The following is a 20,896-nucleotide window of genomic DNA, read 5'->3' on the forward strand; positions in this document are numbered from 1 at the left end:
CCAGCACCAGTGATATTAAGGCATAAAGAGCTCCCAGCTTCTCCATCCACAGGGGGAGTCCCAGTTGCCTCCTGTCTCTCCAGGGGACTCTCTAAGATCAGTGGGTGGGTCTGACTGAGGCTCCTTTCAAATGACTGCTTCCGCCCCAGTTCCTGGAGTATGTGAAATTTTGTGTGCTCCCTTTAAGAGTGGAGTCTCTATTTCCTGCAGCCCTTATGTAAAAGCAAGCTCCACTGGCCTTCAAGTCCAGATGTTCTGTGGGCTCCAGCTTGGGGAGTCTAATGTAGGTTTCAGACCGCTTGCTCCTTGGGAAGAACTTTCACAGTTGTAATTACCCTCTTTTTTATGGTTATCCGTGCCCACGGATGGGCACAGTTCTTGACTATACCGTGACTCTGTCCCTCCTGTTTCATTCTGGTTCCTTCTTTTTTTTTTATTTGACTTTTTGAGTTAATTATTGCTTTATTATTATTATTCACATTTTATAATTATAGAAAAATTAAGGGCAAGAGAAGTTAAAATCCTATATAAAATCTTACAGAAGATAAGCAGGAGACCCTACCGATAGGATCAGGTATAAATGAACAAAAGCCCATGTTCTCAAAATCACAGGGATTATAGTGATTTTGTTGTGCTTCTAGGAGGAAGTGAGCTCAGGGCTTTTATTTTTTTACATTTCTGTCTTGGGAAACAAAATTCCAGATGTGGTTCTTTTTTTCTTTCTTTCTTTATTTTTAATTGAAGGATAATTGCTTTACAATATTCTGTTGGTTTCTGCTGTAGGGCAGCATGAATCCGCCATAGGTATACACACGTCCGCTCCCTTTTGAAACTCCCTCCCACCATTTCCCACCGCTTTAGGTTGCCACAGAGCCCCAGTTTGAGTTCCCTGAGTCCATCAACAAATTCCCACCGACTGTCTATTTTACATATGGTAATGTATATGTTTCCATGCTACTCTCTCCAGAAGTTCTTGATTCACGTACAAGAGATCCTGAAATTCCTTCGACTCTAAAGAAAACCCCTCATTGTTATTTTACTTGCAAGCTATACATTCACCATCTTTGAAAATCACTTCTTCAAAGTAAAGGTGGTATCTTCGTTTTATATTTAAACCACTGAACTTCAAAGCATTGATTTGAACACCAGGAGAGTGCAGAGACAGCACAATTACAGGCTTTTTAAAGTCCCAGAAGCACTAGATAGTGTCTGAAATTACAGACCTTTTATTTTATTATTTTGTTTTTCCATTCTTGTAACATAAAACAATTTTGTAAGATCCACCCCGCTGCAGGCAGCATTTTATAGCCAAGTCATAAACTCCTAAAAGCAAAAGTTTATGGTGGGAATGCTGATAGTCAGACAGTCAGAGCCACGGCTGCAGAGCTGGCGGGTGCCAACAGGCTACCTTGCCTTCCAGCATGAGGATCCGAGCATAAATCAGCCCGGGTCTAGAGGGACAGGACTGTGTGCTCATGTTATCCACTTCCCATTTCCAGAAACATGAGACCGTTTGTCTAACAAAAATCACATTGAAAGAGTGTTATGAGGGGCCAGGAAAGAGTGACCCAAAATGGAGAAGGGATGAGGAGTGAATGTTCACAATTAATCCAGCTTCAACATCTGGGAACATAGACCCTCTTTAAGGAGTGCCTTTACTGTTCCCTTGTGAGCTAGAGAGCGTGAGAGACTGCTGAGCACAGAGACCTTTCTATTTTGCAGTTTTTTTCACCTCTGTCAGTCCTCTTAATTTGATTCTCATGGAGTTTTGTTTGAATGACTTTTAACAACTGGGCAACCCTGTGTTCTATCGCTTCCTACCAAACGGGCAGGTTTTACAAGTAAATCATTTCAGTTCTTCTTTCTTTCACTAAGTTAAAAAAAAAATCATGGTTATAGGAAGACAAATATCAGCCTGACTATTAAAAATCAGGATAAATGGATTACAATATTGTTTTTGTAGTTTCTTTTAATTACTTTAATTATCATTGCAATTTTATTCACTTATTATCCTCTCCCTGATACTTCTTACTCCCTATTTTTTACCACTTCCTGAAATAGAACCCCAATTCAGGATAAACATAAAGAAAATAAAGAAATTTTTTAAAATTACAAGGCAAATGCCAATACTGTCTTTTTAGGCAACTCTATGATGCTTTAAAATGACCATCAAGCTTATCTAAATGTGATTTTATTGTCTGGGATATGTTTTGATTCTATCTACCTTAATTGCATCTTTGTGTTAATATTCCTCCCTTGCTGTTTTGGCAATTCATTCACCATCATTCTCTCAAATTCATGGAACTAGGAAATCAAGTTTGAGCAGAGAAAATCTCTAAAATGTAAACTTAGTGATTACTAACCTCCAAACTACAGCTGTGTTTGCACAGAAACAGGTTAGAATTGTGTTTGCTGAGGTTGAAAAGAAGGAGGACTGTTATTCCTTTTGGTAATTTTAGTTCCTCTCTCGATTGCCAGCAGATGTGATCCAAGGAGGAGCAAACCCCCGGTCCACCCTCCAGCTCCTTCATCGCTGTTCTTGTTCTGTGTGCTTGTCTTCATCTGTTTCTTCACATTGCCTCTGTCTTTCTGTCTTTTAACATCAGAAAATCATGGTCATCGCTAAAGAAAGCAGAACACTATCCTTGCTTTTCCATATATTCGGTCTCTAAGTTTCAAAACCCAAACCAACCAGTCTATCAACTAAACAAACAAATGACTTAAATTTCACAGGATAATCTATATTCTGAAATCCTCTGGGCTTCCATCTTGCTGTATACATGATTTTATAAAAAGTTAGAGAAGGAGAAAAAAAACCATACAGTTTCTTGTTTTATTATGCTGAAATTGGAATGACATTATTCCCAAGACGGAGTTGGGTAGAATGAGAGAAGGCTTCTGAGTACTATTCACCCTGTGAAACTGAAATTGGAGAACTTTGTTACCTTGGAATTGGACATGGAGGCCATTCCTTGTGCTCAGAGACTGTAAGATCTCTTCACCCTCTACCTGCTCTAAGTACAAACCATGACAGGCACTCTTGGACCCTGAAGGTTGTGGGGATTTCAGGTAGGCTGTTAGTTTCCGGTCAGTAAAGAGAAGCACTTTGCAGTATCGTTTGGAAGACATGTGTGACCCTCGTTTATTTAATATCTTTCCGACATGCTCAGCTTTCTGTGAGCTGGAGCACCCTAACATGAGGGCTTCTCTGGTGGCTCAGTGCTAAAGAATCTGCCTGCCGGTGCAGTGGTTTGATCCTTGCGTCAGGAAGATCCCCTGGAGAAGGAAATGGCAATCCACTCCAGTGTTCCTACCTGGAAAATCCCATGGACAGAGGAGCCTGGCAGACACAGTCCATGGGGTCACAGAAGGGTCAGACACGACTTAGCGACTAAACAACAACACCATCGATGAAGTGCAGTTATACACATGGCTTTATGGGTCAGAAATCACTTAGCTTGCATCTTTGTTCTCTTCTTCCTATTTGTGTCCTTGGACTAGTTACTCTCTAGCCCCCCTTCCTGATAGGTAAAATGCATTCATTCATCCATTCATTCAGTTCACCCATTAAATACCTGGGTATTACCAATAGGCCAGTGTAAAAGCATTAGTTTCTCAATCGTGTCCGACTCTTTGTGACCCCATGGACAGTAGCCAGCCAGGCTCCTCTGTCCGTGGGATTCTCCAGGCCAGAATACTGGAGTAGTAGCCATTGCCTTCTCTGCTATGCCAGTAATTATTCCACATGTGATCATTAGAGATACACATACACACACAAAACATCTCCTTTCACTGACTGGCATTCTGCTGGATTTGGGGACACAATAAGAATGTCATCAAATATAAAATATCAAATGATGAATATTAACAATAGTGTTACAAAAACAGTATAAAGCATATGGGTGCTCTAGAGAGTGTGAAAAAAATGAGAGACTTGAAGTCAAGGACAGAAAAGGCCTCTGAGGACAGACTTTAACCCAAGATGCAAATGATGAGAAGGAACCAGCTGGAGAGTCCCTGGTGGAGCTGGAGAGGAATACTCCATCCCAGCAAAGGAAAGGAGGGTGGTCAAGGTCAGGCCAAGTTCCGCATGTTTGCGAAAGAGAAAAAAAGCAAAAAAAAAAAAAAAAGAAGAAGAAGAGAAAAAAAGAAGAGAGATGTAACAGATAGTAATACCTAGTAATGAAATATGGCTGCAGCTCAAAGAGACTGATCAAAAGTGATAATACACTTCAGTTGCATTGAATGGTGAGACCTGAACATACTACTTATCAATTCCTTCTTTATCTCAATTTTGATTTTGAATTGATTTGTTTTTCCATTCTCTTTACCACGTTCCTTTTGAAAACATTAGTAATATATGGTGAAAAGATAAATTAATAGATTATGATCCATCCAGACAAGGATGTTGCCTGGGGGCAGGCAGGTATTCTGAAATAAGCAGCTCCCAGGCTTAAGTGTGAGTAAACATTTTTTCCTTCCATTTATCTTGAAAGACGCAGCCTCATGTATACTTTTGTTCCTGGTTGCTTATAGTTTTATGAGTAGCCATCAGTGTGCTGGCTGGAAACAGGGCTTCATTCTGAACAATCTAACTGAAGACCCTACTGTGGAGGAGTCTTTTCAGAGGGGTGACAGAGCTCTGGGAGCTGATGAAGAGGAGCTGAGATACCCAAAGATGAGCAGCGGAGCACACCTTTCCCCCGGAGAGAAGAAAACAGGTGGCGGTGTGTGCCCCGAGCCCAGGGCGACCCAGGGCCTTGCAGGAGGGACCGCCTGGAGGCACCACCACAGACCGGGAGGGATGTAATCCCTGCCAGACAGATGTGGTACCGGAGCAGGAAGGACGAATAGGACCAGCCGGACCTCTGTTTCCACCAGGCCTCCAGTTCTGACACCAGTGCAAGCCATCCAGTGACAGAGTAAATATGATATAGTCCATGGGAGTGTCATTTCTTTGGGGCATAGGACAGAGCAGAGAAGACATGGGGGAGGGCTAGAGAGAAACATCAGTACGCATGGATGAGTCCCCCTGACACCAGTGTTGAAACATAAAACTAGAAAACAGTGCAAGCTCAGCAATAAACACAACCTGCTACTCCTCCTTCAGATTGGAGTGATGGCAAACTGACTGGGTCTGTTTAGAGAAAGCAACCGCGCAAACAAGAATAACTACGAAATGATGTCTTTTTTCTGACTTCATTTCTGACACCAAATATGTGGATTTTTCTGACATCAGCTACATATCATTTTTCCACACCAGTTATCAAGTTCTCTCATGCCAACTGAGTGTCTAACAATTCATTTCCATTTTAACCCTAACTACTCAGAGTTATCAGACTTCACGGGTTCAAGGGCTCAGTCACACAAGATGCACCGCACCTCATACAGCAACCACAAATAGGGTATCAGGCAACCCACATTTCCTCCCCACCCACTACAAATTCAGGGGTTCCCTTGAAACTCCTCAGGCTTGAAAGTTCACTACAACTATCCACAGAACATGGGAAAACACTTAAATATTTACTTGTATTTCAGAAAATGTACAGCTCAGGAACAGCCAAATAGAAAAGATGCATGGGGAAGAGGGAGTGGGGAGGGGAGAAATGACTCAGAGGTTCTCCACCCTCTCTGGTGTCCCACCTTCCCAACACATCAATGTGTCCATCAACCCATAAGCTCTGCAAACCCTGTTCAGTGGTGTCTATGGAGGTCTTATCACACAAACACAATTTGATTGAATCATTGACCATTGCTAGCTCACTCAAATTCATGTGCATCGACTCAGTGATGCCATCTGACCATCTCATCCTCTGTCATCCCCTTCTCCTCCTGCCTTCAATCTTTCCCAGCATCAGGGTCTTTTCCAGTGAGTCAGTTCTTTGCATCAGATGGCCAAAGTATTGGGTTTTCAGCCTCAGCATCTGTCCTTCCAATGAATATTCAGGACTGATCTCCTTTAGGATGGACTGATTTGATCTCCTTGAAGTCCAAGGGACGCTCAAGGGACTTCTCCAACACCATAGTCCAAAAGCATCAATTCTTCAGCACTCAGCTTTCTTTACAGTCCAGCTCTCACATTCATACATGGCTACTAGAAAAACCATAGCTTTGACTAGACAGACTTTTGTTGGCAAAGTAATGTCTCTGCTTTTTAATTTGCTGTCTATGTTGGTCATAATTTTTCTTCCAAGAAGCAAGGATCTTTTAATTTCATGACTGCAGTCACCATCTGTAGTGACTTTGGAGCCCCCAAAATAAAGTCTGTCGCTGGCTCCATTGTTTACCCATCTACTTGCCATGAAGTGATGGAACCAGGTACCATGATCTTTGTTTTCTGAATGTTGAGTTTTAAGCCAACTTTTTCACTCTCCTCATTCACTTTCATCAAGAGGCTCTTTATTCTTCTTCACTTTCTGCCATAGCATCATATGCATATCTGAGGTTACTGATATTTTCCTTGGCAATCTTGATTCCAGTTTGTGCTTCTTCCAGCCAAGCACTTTGCATGATGTACTCTACATATAAGTTAAATAAGCAGGGTGACAATATACAGCCTTGATATACCCCTTTCCCAATTTGGAACCAGTCTTTTTTTCCATGTCCAGTTCTAACTGTTGCTTCCTGACCTGCATACAGGTTTCTCAGAAGGCAGGTAAGGTGATCTGGTATTCTCACCTCCTGAAGAATTTTCCACAGTCTGTTGTGATCCACACAGTCAAAGGCTTTGGCGTAGTCAGTAAAGGAGAAGTAAATGTTCTTCTGGAACTTTGTTGCTTTTTCGATGATCCAACAGATGTTGGCAATTTGATTTCTGGTTTCTTTGCTTTTTCTAAATCTAGCTGTAACATCTGAAAGTTCACAGTTCATGTACTATTGAAGCCTGGCTTGGAGTACTAGCAAAGCTAGTACTTTGCTAGCGTGTGAGATGAGTGCAATTGTGTGGTACTTTGAATATTCTTTGGCATTGCCTTTCTTTGGGTTGGAATGAAAACTGACCTTTTCCAGTCCTGTGGCCACTGCTGAGTTTTCCAAATTTGCTGGCATATTGAATGCAACACTTTCATAGCACCATCTTTTAGGATTTGAAACAGCTCACCTGGAATTCCATCACTTTCAGTAGCTTTGTTCGTAGTGATACTTCCTAAGGCCAATCTGCCTTCACATTCCAGGATCTGGCTCTAGGGGAATGATCACACCATCATGGTTATCTGGGTGATGAAGATCTTTTTTATGTAGCTCTTCAGTGTATTCTTGCCACCTCTTCTTAATAACTTCTGCTTCTGTTAGGTTCATACCATTTCTATCCTTTCTTGAGCCCATCTCTGCGTGAAATGTTCCCTTGGTATCTCTAATTTTCTTGAAGAGATCTCTAGTCTTCCCCATTCTGTTGTTTTCCTCTATGTCTTTGCATTGATCACTGAGGAAAGCTTTCTTATGTCTCCTTACTATTCTTTGAAACTCTGCATTCAAATGGGTATATCTTTCCTTTTCTCCTTTGCTTTTCACTTCTCTTCTTTTCACAGCTATTTGTAAGGCCTCCTCAGACAACCATTTTGCATTTTTGCATTTCTTTTCCTTGGGGATGGTCTTGATCCCTTGGCTCCTGTACAATGTCACGAACTTCCATCCGTAGTTCTTCAGGCACTCTGTCTATCAGATCTAATCTGTTGAATCTATTTGTCACTTCCACTGTATAATCATAAATGATTTGATTTAGGTCACACCTGAATGGTCTAGTGGTTTTCCCTCCTTTCTTCAATTTAAGTCTGAATTTGACAGTAAGAAATTCAATCTGAGCCACAGTCAGCTCCTGGTCTTGTTTTTGCTGACAGCATAGAACTTCTCCATCTTTGGCTGCAAAGAGTGTAATCAATCCGATTTCAGTGTTGATGGTTGAACTCAAAGCTCTAGCCCCTCAGCCATCCCCAGACATTGAAGGATGGGCCCCAAAGCTCTAGCCCTCTAATTACTGGATCCTTCTGTTGTCCAGCCATGTCCTAACACTATCTAGGGGTCTCACCTTGAGTCATCTTATTAACACAAACTCAGTTATTGTCAAAAGTGGTTCATTATGAGTAGCAGAAGACATTTGTATCACTCAGGAAATCCCCAGGAGTCCTATGGTAGGAATCCAGGACAGAGACCAAATTGATTTCTGCTATGCCATAGTTGCCATGCAGAAAACATCTCATTTTTCATCTTTTCCTTTCTCTTGAAAGAGGAATGAGGCATTCAAATTTTCATGTGAATTCTCTCAATCTTTAGATTGAGAGTCATTTCAGATTTTTCTGAAACTCTTTGAAGCCCAAGAAAAGCTATGTTAGGGCTGGATTTGGCCCATGGTCTCCAGTTTGGGACGACCTGATGCAGAACTTCACAATAGTCTTTCTTAACCCTGGCTGCACACTGGGATCACCTGGGTACCTTTGGAAAATTTGTGCCTGGATTTTACACCCAAGCAATTAAGTCATAAACTCCAGGACTGGGTTCCAGACATTGGTATCTAGAAATAGAAAATATAGTTCCCTAATCATTTTAAGGGATCCAAAGAGTATAAGATGGTTAGATGGTACAACCAATTCAATGAATATGAGTTTGAGCAACCTCCAGGAGATAGTGAAGGACAGGGAGCCTAGCATGCTGCTGTCCATGGAGTCACAAAGAGTTGAACCTGACTGAACAACTGAGCAACAACAACAACAACTAATCATTTTAATGTACAGTTCAGTTCAGTCGCTCAGTTGTGCCTGACTCTTTGCGACCCCATGAACGGCAGCATACCAGGCCTCCCTGTCCATCACAAACTCCCGGAGTTTACTCAATCTCATGTGCATCGAGTTGGTGATGCCATCCAGCCATCTCATCCTCTGTCGTCCCCTTCTCCTCCTACCCCCAATCCATCCCAGCATCAGGGTCTTTTCCAGTGAATCAACTCTTTGCATGAGATGATCAAAGTATTGGAGTTTCAGCTTCAGCATCAGTCCTTTCAGTGAACACCCAGGACTTATCTCCTTTAGGATGGACTGGTTGGATCTCCTTGTAGTCCAAGGGACTCTTAAGTCTTCTCCAACACCACAGTTCAAAAGCATCAATTCTTCGGCGCTCAGCTTTCTTCATAGTCCAACTCTCGCATTCATACATGACCACTGGGAAATCCATAGCCTTGACTAGACGGATCTTTGTTGGCAAAGTAATGTCTCTGCTTTTTAATATGCTATCTAGGTTGGTCATAAATTTCTTCTAAGGAGTAATCATCTTTTAATTTCATAGCTGCAGCCACCATCTGCAGTGATTTTGGAGCCCCAAAAAATAAAGTTTGACACTGTTTCCACTGTGTCCCCATCTATTTCCCATGAGGTAATGGGACAAGATGCCATGATTTTAGTTTTCTGAATGTTAAGCTTTAAACCAACTTTTTCACTCTCCTCTTTCACTTTCATCAAGAGGCTTTTTAGTTCCTCTTCACTTTCTGCCATAAGGGTGGTGTCATCTGCATATTTGAGGTTATTGATATTTCTCCCAGCAATCTTGATTCCAGCTTGTACTTCTTCCAACCCAGCGTTTCTCATGATGTACTCTGCATATAAGTTAAATAAGCAGGGTGACAATATACAGCCTTGACTTACTCCTTTTCCTATTTGGAACCAGTCTGTTGTTCCATGTCCAGTTCTAACTGTTGCTTCCTGATGTGCATACAGGTTTCTCAAGAGGCAGGTCATGTAGTCTGGTATTCCCATCTCTTTCAGAATTTTCCACAGTTTATTGTGATCCACAGAGTCAAAGGCTTTGGCATAGTTAATAAAGCAGAAGTAGATGTTTTTCTGGAACTCTCTTGCTTTTTCGATGATCCAGTAGATATTGGCAATTTGATCTCTGGTTCCTCTCCCTTTTCTAAAACCAACTGGAACATCTGGAAGTTCATGGTTCACGTGTTGCTGAAGCCTGGCTTGGAGAATTTTGAGCATTACTTTCCTAGCATGTGTGATGAGTGCAATTGTGCAGTAGTTTGAGCATTCTTTGGCTTTGCCTTTCTTAGGGATTGGGATGAAAACTGACCTTTTCCAGTCCTGTGGCCACTGCTGAGTTTTCCAAATTTGCTGGCATATTGAGTGCAGCACTTTCACAGCATAATCTTTCAGGATTTGAAATAGCTCAACTGGAATTTCATCACCTCCACTATCAATGCTTCCTAAGGCCCACTTGACTTCATATTCCAGGATGTCTGGCTCTAGGTGAGTGATCACACCATTGTGATTATCTGGGTCATATAGATCTTTTTTGTATAGTTCTTCTGTGTATTCTTGCCACCTCTTCTTAATATCTTCTGCATCTGTTAGGCCCATACCATTTCTCTCCTTTATTGAGCCCATCTTTGCATGAAATGTTCCCTTGGTATCTCTAATTTTCTTGAAGAGATCTCTAGTCTTCCCCATTCTGTTGTTTTCCTCTATTTCTTTGCATTGATCACTGAGGAAGGCTTTCTTATCTCTCCTGGCTATTCTTTGGAACTCTGCATTCATATGGGAATGTCTTTCCTTTTCTCCTTTGCTTTTCACTTCTCTTCATTTCACAGCTATTTGTAAGGTCTCCTCAGACAACCATTTTGCCTTTTTGCATTTCTTTTCCATGGGGATGGTCTTGATCACTGCCTCCTGTGCAATGTCACAAACCTCTGTCCATAGTTCAGCAGGCACTCTGTCTATCAGATCTAGTCCCTTAAATCTATTTCTCACTTCTACTGTATAGTCATAAGGGATTTTATTTAGGTCATACCTGAACGGTCTAGTGGTTTTCCCTCCTTTCTTCAATTTAAGTCTGAATTTGGCAATAAGAAGTTCATGATCTGAGCCACAGTCGGCTCCTGATCTTGTTTTTGCTGACTGTATAGAACTTCTCCATCTTTGGCTGCAAAGAATATAACCAATCTGATTTCAGTGTTGACCATTGGTGATGTCCATGTGTAGAGTCTTCTCTTGTGTTGTTGGAAGAAGGTGTTTGCTATGACCAGTGAGTTCTCTTGGCAAAACTCTATTAGCCTTTGCCCTGCTTCATTCCGTATTCCAAGGCCAAATTTGCCTGTTACTCCAGGTGTTTCTTGACTTCCTACTTTTGCATTCCAGTCCCCTATTATGAAAAGGACATCTTTTTTGGGTGTTAGTTCTAAAAGGCCTTGTAGGTCTTCACAGAACCGTTGAACTTCAGCTTCTTCAGCTTTACTGGTTGGGGCATAGGCTTGGATTACCATGATGTTGAATGGTTTGCCTTGGAAACAAACAGAGATCATTCTGTCGTTTTTGAGATTGCATCCAAGTACTGCTTTTCGAACTCTTTCATTGACTATGATGGCTACTCCATTTCTTCTAAGGGATTCCTGCCCACAGTAGTAGATAAAATGGTCATCTGAGTTAAATTCACTCATTCCAGTCCATTTTAGTTCACTGATTCCTAGAATGTCAACATTCACTCTTGCCATCTCCTGTTTGACCATTTCCAATTTGCATTGATTCATGGACCTGACATTCCAGGTTCCTGTGCAGTATTGCTCTTTACAGCATCAGACCTTGCTTCTGTCACCAGTCCCATCCACAATGGGATATTGTTTTTGCTTTGGCTCCATCCCTTCATTCTTTCTGGAGTTATTTCTCTACTGGTCTCCAGTAGCATATCGGGCACCTAACGACCTGGGGAGTTCCTCTTTCAGTTTCTCTTTCCTATCATTTTGCCTTTTCATACTGTTCATGGGGTTCTCAAGGCAAGAATACTGAAGTGGTTTGCCATTCCTTTCTCCAGTGGACCACATTCTGTCAGACCTCTCCACCATGACCCAACTGTCTTGGGTGGCCCCACACGGCATGGCTTAGTTTCACTGAGTTAGACAGGACTGTGGTCCGTGTGATCAGATTGGCTAGTTTTCTGTGACTATGATTTTAGTGTGTCTGCCCTCTGATGCCCTCTTGCAGCACCTACCGTCTTACTTGGGTTTCTCTTACATTCGATGTTGGGTATCTCTTCACGGCTGCTCCAGCAAAGTGCTGCTGCTGCTGCTCCTTACCTTAGACTATGGGTATCTTCTCACGGCCGCCCCTCCTGACCTTGAACGTTGAATAGCTCCTCTCGGCCCTCCTGTACCAGCGCAGCGTTACAGACATTTTTAAAATAAGCCTTTTCAAATTTGGGAATAAATTTAGTTTTATAGAAAGAGCATATAGAAAGAGCACTTTACAAAGAGCATACACAGGTTTGATACACCCTATATCCTATTTTCCCCATTGTCCACACTTTGCATTACCATAACATATTTGTCAGAATTAATAAACTGACATCAGTACAGTATTATTAACTAAACGCCAGAGTTTATTTGAATTTCACCAATGTTTCCACTGATAATCCTCTTTCTGTTCCAGAATCTGGTCCCTGGCACTATCTTGCATTTGGTTGTCTTTTTCATCAGTCTACTCTGGTCTCTGACAGCGTCTCAGACTTTCCTTGTTTTCCATGAGTAGTCCCAGCAAGGTATCCTGGAAAATGTCTCCAGATCTAAGTTTCTGTGATGTTTACTGCATGATGGGATCCATGTTATGTCTAGCTTTTGGAAAGAATACCGCAACGATGAAGTACCCTTCTCATTATACCCGCTCAGGGTATAATTTCCATTTCTGAGAACACCTGCTCTAGTCAGTGGTGGCTGCGTGACATGGGGATGGCAGGACCCACCCAGCTTCAACAAGATGAAAGCAGATCAGTGCAGGAAATCAGGAGGGATGACAGGAGGACAGCCATGGAGCCCCGTTTCTTCCAAACAAGCCATTGGACTGAGCATCAAGGGCCAAAGTTCCTTTGCAGGCTCATCCAATAACTCGACTTTAGAGAAGTCACCACCTTCTTCCTCTGTGTCATGTAGAAGTTGATATCTGAGGCTATTTCTAGTCCTGAATATATATGATTTTAAAACTTCGGAGTGGGTTTTCATGAGCCAAATGTTGTCCACAGCTCAATTCCATAAGAGGAATGTGCTGTGATGCTAAGCAAGGAGCCACCAAGATGTCAGAGTTTCCTCAAAGGTAAGAGGCAGGAAGGCTTGACATTTATGACTTTTGTCTCTTAAGGATGTTAAACACCTCAAAGGAAGAAAACAAATTGCAATAACAGAACTCCTTCACCCCTCTTTCTTTCTGAAACTCACTATGATTCCTTCTGTTACCAGGGTTTAAGAAGTCAATGACATAATTTGCTTTTTTCCAAAAATCTTTTCATGTTGACTCTTTCCATAAATCTTACTGGAAGCAAAGGTGACTGGCTTGCAAAGCTGTATGTTCTAAGTTGCCAATAATTTGTACAGATCTTATGATTGCAAAACCACAAAAATTTCACAATTAGTGGAAGTCTCTCATTAACCATTTCAAATGACAGGACAAATTTGTTTTACTACATGCATAATCGTGCTTATTGCTTGAAGATAATATACTGAGAGATTCTCCGTGAAGATTAGACAGATAGGCTGAAAATGGTTTTATACAATGCTTTTCCACCTCTTTGTGTTAAGTTGAACTCTAATATTGAAGCAGGCTCTCATCTGATGTAATTTGCCTGTGAGGATTGCATTGGCTGTGAAACAAGCACCTCTTAGTAGCTGTTGTTAAAAAAGAAATTTTCTCGAAGTCACAATTCGGTGGTGCATTGCAAATGAATGAAGCCAGGTTCCTAGGCATGGAGACAAGAAAGAATGTCAAACAGGACCTTTAATGTGTGTTTCTATTTAAACATCAGACCGAACAGAATACCCTGAGGCTTTGTACAATGATTGGAGCCTTGTAGGAACCTAATTAATGCATCGACAGGTGAATGGTTGGCTGGCACTCGAGCTCTTCTGAGGGATGTGAGGGATGTGAGAGGGTTCAGGTACCACCTAGAAAGAATGGGTGCAGTGGCCCGTCCAAAGGGGCCCAGGTCAGGCGGCTTTGTCTGGCATGCTGCCTTTTCAGACCCACTTGATAAGGCTCGGGTCAGTTTCAAGTGGAGCATGTGCCAGATTGCAGATGGCTTAGGCTGGCATTTCAAATAGGCTAACTGTGAAACTGGAGAAGGAAATGGGCACATTTTTCCTAAGGTGGCCCTTCAAATGCAGCCCCTCCGCCAGAGCTCGTGGGTCTCACTCTGAGCCTCTCCACTCCACAGCTCCTCAATGGTCATCTTTGCTGGGAAGACTTCGCCTTGTTAAATGTGCCCTGTATATAAAAATGAAACTGTCACTTCTGGGTGGTTGGTGCCGCATAACGTGGTTTGGCACTCAGGGCCAGCAGCTCCAGAAAACAGACTTGTATTGCATTTATTCTTTCAGAGACAAGAGTCTCTAAAGACTCCTGCAGACATTCACTTAGTTAAATCCGAGTGAAGCCAGAATGAGCGCTCTGTGCTGGCGTCTTGTGTTCACACCAACAGCCCCCACCTGGCTTGATGGTGATGTAAAACAGTCTCGAGAAAAGACGATCATTCTAGCATCCAGAAGGGGAGATGTGAGCCTTTCAAACCAGGTGGGTGGACTGGATGAAGCCCCCTGTCTTTCTTCTTTGGCTTCCTCTGCAGTCCCCAAGTCTTAGCACGTGGCATTCACAAGCTCACACACAACTAACCCCCATCCAGCTCCAGTGTTCATTTAGAATTCCATGTCATTTTCAAGACAAAGAGGAAGGATTTGATTTGTAGGACTCTGGCAAGCAAGCTTTAGATTCTTAACTGCCTTTTATCTAGATGAGTACCTGGAGAGAGATTGAGCAGGGAGGGGGCCCTGGGGCATAAGCTTTTCATTCTGGTGCTCTCCTGGAATAAAAATTCCATAAAGTAACATCTGTAGTAATTAAGGGCTTACATTTCCTCTCCCATTCATGTCTCTGCTTGGAGGGAAGGTTATCTTCCCTAAGAGACAATGGAGAGTTGGTCCTGTGGGCAGAGAGAAAGCAGAATTTGAATTCTTTTGTTCCTAGAAATGGAAGTTTCCTACCTAAAAGAAAAAATAAAAGTAACAAGTTGGAGGATGTGAAATATTCCCCTGGAAAGAAAACTTGAATGAGTTAGCAAAATTGTACTTAGCTGCTCCTCAGTATTTGGAATGGGGAATGGTTCATCTTGTCTTTCTAATCCAAATATCCTCTGATTTCGGGAAATCTCTTTTTGAGTTAAAAAAAATAATGTGAGAGCTGCAAGTTAAGTTTTATTTGGGGGCAAATTGAGGACGGCAGCCCAGGAGCAGCACCTCAGGTAGTTCTGGGACACTGGTCCAAAGATGTAGAGGGGAAGGTCAGTATAAACATGATCTTGGTGAAGGGGCAGCATATGCTATCAAGCATACATTTTTTTGCAGATTTTGCTAGTCACAAGGAGCAGTCATCTCCATGATAGATTTCAGTGCTTTTGTAGATATGGGGAGATAGCACTGGGCTCATAACATCAATTCCTGAAACTAACTATCTGAAGACTCACCCTGTCAGTTTTCTTCCAGCACAGGGCGCCTCATTTCTGCTCTTCACCCTGAACTCCTTTCAGGGTGGTCTGAACGTCAGCAGCTGCAGCAGCACCTGATCTAAATCTTACGGAGTTAGATGGCAAGTGCCAGTTTGTAGTTGACACTGTGATTAAACATTGAACAAAATGCCATTTTTTAAAATTAATTAAAATTGGATATCATTAAGCTTAAAGAGTTTTCTTTTTGCATTTGGACACAAAAGTGAGTCACTCTTCAGATATTCTTCCAAACAACAGTATGTGGATCCACTGGGCATCTGATACATGAGTATTATGTCAAATTAATTTCCTGTGCTTTCTCATCTGAGTAGGACCAGCTATGTAATTTGTGGGTCCCTGTGAAAATTAAAAATAGAAGACCCCCTTGTTTAAAATGTATTGACAGTGACAGCAGAGCTTTAAATCGAGTGAGGTTTTTCAGGCTCAGGGCTCCAGTAATGCAAAGGTCTCATGCCCTTCACGTCAGTCCTGCTCTGGTTCACCATCTGTATCAGTGCAGAAAAATGTGCATCTTCTCTATGTTTCCTAGGAATGTATGTACCTTTGAAAATATTCTTTTTTAAATTTGAATCATAAAATAATTAGAGCACCCCAGATGGAATGTGCTTTTGAAAACATCTTCAAATAGAGGTTCTGTATGATCCAGCAGTACCACTCCTGGGCATATATCCAGAGAAAACCATAATTCAAAAAGATACATGCACCCCAGTGTTTATTGCAGCACTATTTACAATAGCCAAGACACATATGCCACCTAAATGTCCATTGACAGAGGAAGGGATAAGGAAGATGTGGTACATATATACAATGGAATATTACTCAGCATAAAAAAAGAATGAAATAATGCCATTGGCAGCAACATGGATGAATCTAGAAATGATCATACTAATTACAGTAAGCCAGATAGAGAAAGACAAATGCAATATCACATAGAACTTGAATCTTAAAAAAATGATACAAAAAAAAAATTTAAAAAAAAAATGATACAAATAAACTTATATTGTCAAATAGGTAGAGTCACAGACATAGAAAACAAACTTATGGTTACAGGGGGAAATGCATAGAGGGATAAATTAGGAGTTAATAAAGACACACTATTATATATAAAATAAATAAACAACAAGGTCCTACTGCATAGCACAATAAATATATGTGATACTTTCTAATAACCTATAAAAAAGAATCTGAAAAAGATTATGTGTGTGTGTGTGTGTGTGTGTGTGTACATACTGCCAGGGATCAAACACAGGTCTCCTGCATTGCAGGTGAATTCTTTAGGATTCTTTACCAGCTGAGCCACAAAGGAAGCCCAATAATACTAGAGTGGGTAGCCTATCACTTCTCCAGCGGATCTTCCCGACCTAGGAATCAAACCAGGGTCTCTTGCATTGCAGGCAGATTCTTTACCAACTGAGCTATCAGAGAAGCCATATGTATATATATGCATGTGTATATATATATATATATATATATGTATATATGTGTATGTATGTACACACATATGTATGTATATGTATATATATGTGTATATATATGTATGCATATACATATATAAATATGTATTTTGTTGTTCAGTTGCTAAGTTGTGTCTGACTCTTTACAACCCCATGGACTGCAGCATACCAGGCTTCCCTGTCCTTCCCTATCTCCTGGAGTTTGTTCAAACTCATGTCCATTGAGTCGGTGATGCCATCCAACCATCTCATCCTCTGTCACCCCCTTCTCCTCCTGCCCTCAATCTTTCCCAGCATGAGGGTCTTTTCCAATGAGTTGGCTCTTTGCATCAAGTGTCCAAAGCATTGGAGTTTCAGCATCAGTCCTTCTGATGAATGTTCGTAGTTGATTTCCTTTAGGATTGACTGGTTTCATCTCCTTCAGGGTGACTCTACATGGCATGGCTCATAGCTTCATTGTGTTACTTTTTTTTTTTAACTTTTCCCCTTCTGTTTGCCATGAAGTGATGGGACTGGGATCCATGATCTTAGTTTTTTTTACTATAACTGAATCACTTTGCTCTACACCTGAAACTAACACAACATTATAAATCAACTAACTTCCAAAAAAAAAAGTCCTTAACTTGATAACTCAAGTGCCCCTGCCTCACCTCTCAGCTTATCTCCAGGAGTTTCCCCAGTGAAACTCCATCCAGCCCCAGTGCTCTGCTCACTCTGCCCCATCTACAGGGACATGACCTTCCACCTGCCCACCCTGGGCCCCTGCCCTAGTTATTTCCCCAGTGGCCTTTCTGGCCTCCTGTGCACATTTCTCAGAGTTTTCCTGGCATTTGCAATTCCTCTCACATTGGAATTCCTGTAACTATAATAAATGTATAACTCATTTGGCAGTTGTTTATATATTTTTTTCCTTTTCTTGTTTACTCTGCATGTGATATGATCATGAAAACACACATAATATTTGGATGCAGAGAAGTTTAACAAGTTGTGTCAAAGAGCTTCATTCCAAGAAATCTCATATTATTGATAAAATCCAGCAGAAAATCCAAAATTATACACTTTGCCTTTTGGACAAATTTTGCACATTTCATACATACTCTTCTATGTATGCATGCTATTTCTTAAGTCTGTTTTTCCGCTGATGTGCCATTCATGGGCATTAATTTCTTTTAATTAGAATTGACCCTTTAATTTTTACCTTTCCCACCCAATTTTACCAAATAATAAAGGCCAGATATAGTTAAAATTTAGGAATGTTGCTGTTACTATTCTACTTAGGAGATGGCGAGACTGCTAATGTTGACAGTGTGATGTAGTGTTAGTTGCTCAGCCATGTCTGACTCTGAGCCCACCAGGCTCCTCTGTCCATGGGGATTCTCCAGGCAAGAATACTGGAGTGGGTTGCTCTTCCCTTCTTCAGAGGATCTTCCTGACCCAGGGATCAAACCCAGTTCTCCTGCATTGCAGGCAGATTCTTCACAGTCTGAGCTACAGGGAAGTCCTTCCTTGTCCTTTAGCCACTACCATTTTGGACTCCTTCTTCCTGTTCTAACTACCTAACATTCCCCGCTCAAGAGATGGGAGGCCCAGTTCTTTGGGAATAGGGGAGTCGAGGTCTCTCTGGCTACTTTCTGCTGAGCTGGAACAGCGAGGGGCATTGGGCCTCCCCCTCTTGCTAGTCTCAAGCCTCAGAGTCCTTATAGCAGTTCCATCTAAGGGTGAGTGATATTTTCCATGGTTTGGTATAGTTTTGTGCATCCTTGTTGATACACAGCAAGTTGTAGCTTGCTGACCTTAACTGGAGGTCTTCCGGAGTTTGAGACTGAGCTGCCTGAGCTTTCTGCCAGGTTTGTTTTTGTTGTCCCAGTTCCCATCATGTTAGGCTTCTTGTCTCTTCCACCGTGCTGGGATTCCTTTGCGTTCAGCTTCTCTCATGTGAACTTTCGCCAAGTTGGGCTTTTGCTGTGCTTGGTCTCCACCTTGCTGGGGCCAAGCTGAGGTTGTTCCAGCCAGGTGAAATCCACGACACGGCACCAGACATGTCAGGGAACTGTGTAATTTCCTTGCTTCTGTCTCACTGCAGCAAAGTTTTGAAATAGCGGACCAGTGTTACAGCTTGGTTACAGCTCAGTTTTATTCAGCAAGCAAAGGAAAGTATGCCCTTGAGGCTTGAAGGTGGGCCAGCCTCAAATGAGACCCAACTGCTAATGTTGCCAGCGTGATGGTATGGTCCCAAATATTGTTCACTAGCTTTTATGTGAGATGCCAAAATTCGACCAAAGAAACCTGCACTATTGATATACCTAGTATGAAGAAATAGGAGGTTATGTAAAATTCAAAAGAAAGAAAATTCAAGACCTGAGGTTTGTGTATGTTTATTTTCCTAAGACATTTGGTACTGGAAATAGCTCCCTTCTGTATGTGTCCCCTCATGGATTTTGAATAAAGGTGTCATGATGCAAGCATGAAATGGCATCGTGATGACAACGCTACTGTGTGAGTCTCTCCCTTAGCCTGCCAGTGGTTTAAAGCCGGCACATCCCTCGCCTTCTTTTGTGGAGACCCTCAAGGTATAGCTTAGTAGTTGCAGTGCAGGTGGGTGTCACCCAGGCCTCCGCTACAAGCCCACCTCAACCACATGCTGCCAAGGCCATTCATCTTGCTAAGCCTGGTTGGTGTGAAAGGCAACAGCAAGAACTGCCTCCAACATTTGCTAACTCAGACATTCAAAAGGTGTTAATTGAGCCCTTTGAGTGTACGGATTAAATTGTTGTATGGATTAAATAAGATGTTGTACGGACTAAATAAGATGATCTCTCGGGATTACGTCTGAGTGAGGACTCCACACAGAGCCGTCCACACAGTCAGCCTTCAGTAGAGTAAGCCTTGCTCTTGGCGGCAACGGGTTTGTGGTGGTCTATCTGCTATGATGGTCATGGCAAATGAAGCTTGTCTAGGGTTTTCTTAATTTCCTTCTCTTTTTATTTTTCCTAGATATGTACAACTTCATGAAAGTATGTAATGCCCTGTTTATTTCTTTTCCCAGAATGGAGTCTACTGAAAAATGTGAAGTGGTAATTCAACATTTTAATGGAAAATATCTGAAAACACCACCAGGAATCCCAGGTAAGAAATGCCATAAAGTAATCATTAAATAATATCTAGACTCATTGCTGCTATCAGAATGAGTACATGGTAAGGCCCATAGTTTCCTCCATTGGGAGGAAAATTACTGCCTTTATAAGTATGTATTCTTTTTAATACTGTGCAACTCATCTTTCTCAAAACTACCAAAAGCTTCTTGGTGATTCATCTTTGGCCTGTCTTTTTGAGTCTCTGCTACTAATTCCTTAAAGTGAATTAGAAGGAAAAATGCAAAGAATAGTTTAAAATGCACTTGCTGTGAAGAAAGTTTGTGATATATATCATTAATATTGGTATCCTGATTTCTACTTTGTAAAATATCTGAACAGTGAATGACATATTGTAAAAATAATAATAATAATAGCAGTGGAATCCATAGATTGAGACCAGTTCCCAAACAGTTCTTACCAGCCCATGACAAGAAGAATGCAGAAAGGCAGAAAGAACATTTAAAAACTTTTATAGCAATATGACAATATCATGAAATCTTAGCACATAACTTCATGTTGTACAAAAATATCAAATGCACATTAAATTTTTTTAGTACACCCATTAATCAGAGATAATCTAGGAAGCACCAGTTTAGACTACTTCAGGGCATTTCATATTTTTGAAGGCAAAATTCTCAATATTTGACACATAAGATGATATAACTTTATGCTATTAAGAATTACAGTCAATGCAAAAGAATATATCGTATGTATCAGAATGTGGTACAAGGACTGCCTTGACATGATATTAATTTTTAAGAAAAATATATGAATAGTATTGTGTAT

At 41.4% G+C, this 20,896-nt stretch overlaps 1 protein-coding gene across 6 annotated transcripts in view; it reads left to right on the forward strand.

Annotated features, from left to right (window-relative positions):
- Positions 1 to 20,896, forward strand: part of RBMS3 (RNA binding motif single stranded interacting protein 3) — a 773,699-nt gene that overhangs the window by 486,600 nt on the left and 266,203 nt on the right. For all 6 annotated transcript variants that reach the window (XM_065932912.1, XM_065932913.1, XM_065932916.1 and 3 more), the window contains exon 6: positions 20,023 to 20,102. In XM_065932912.1, coding sequence (XP_065788984.1) covers positions 20,023 to 20,102 — 80 coding nt within the window. The remainder of the gene's footprint in view (positions 1 to 20,022; positions 20,103 to 20,896) is intronic.

This window comes from Muntiacus reevesi, chromosome 4 (genome assembly GCF_963930625.1).
Source record: "Muntiacus reevesi chromosome 4, mMunRee1.1, whole genome shotgun sequence".
Lineage (NCBI taxonomy): Eukaryota > Metazoa > Chordata > Mammalia > Artiodactyla > Cervidae > Muntiacus > Muntiacus reevesi.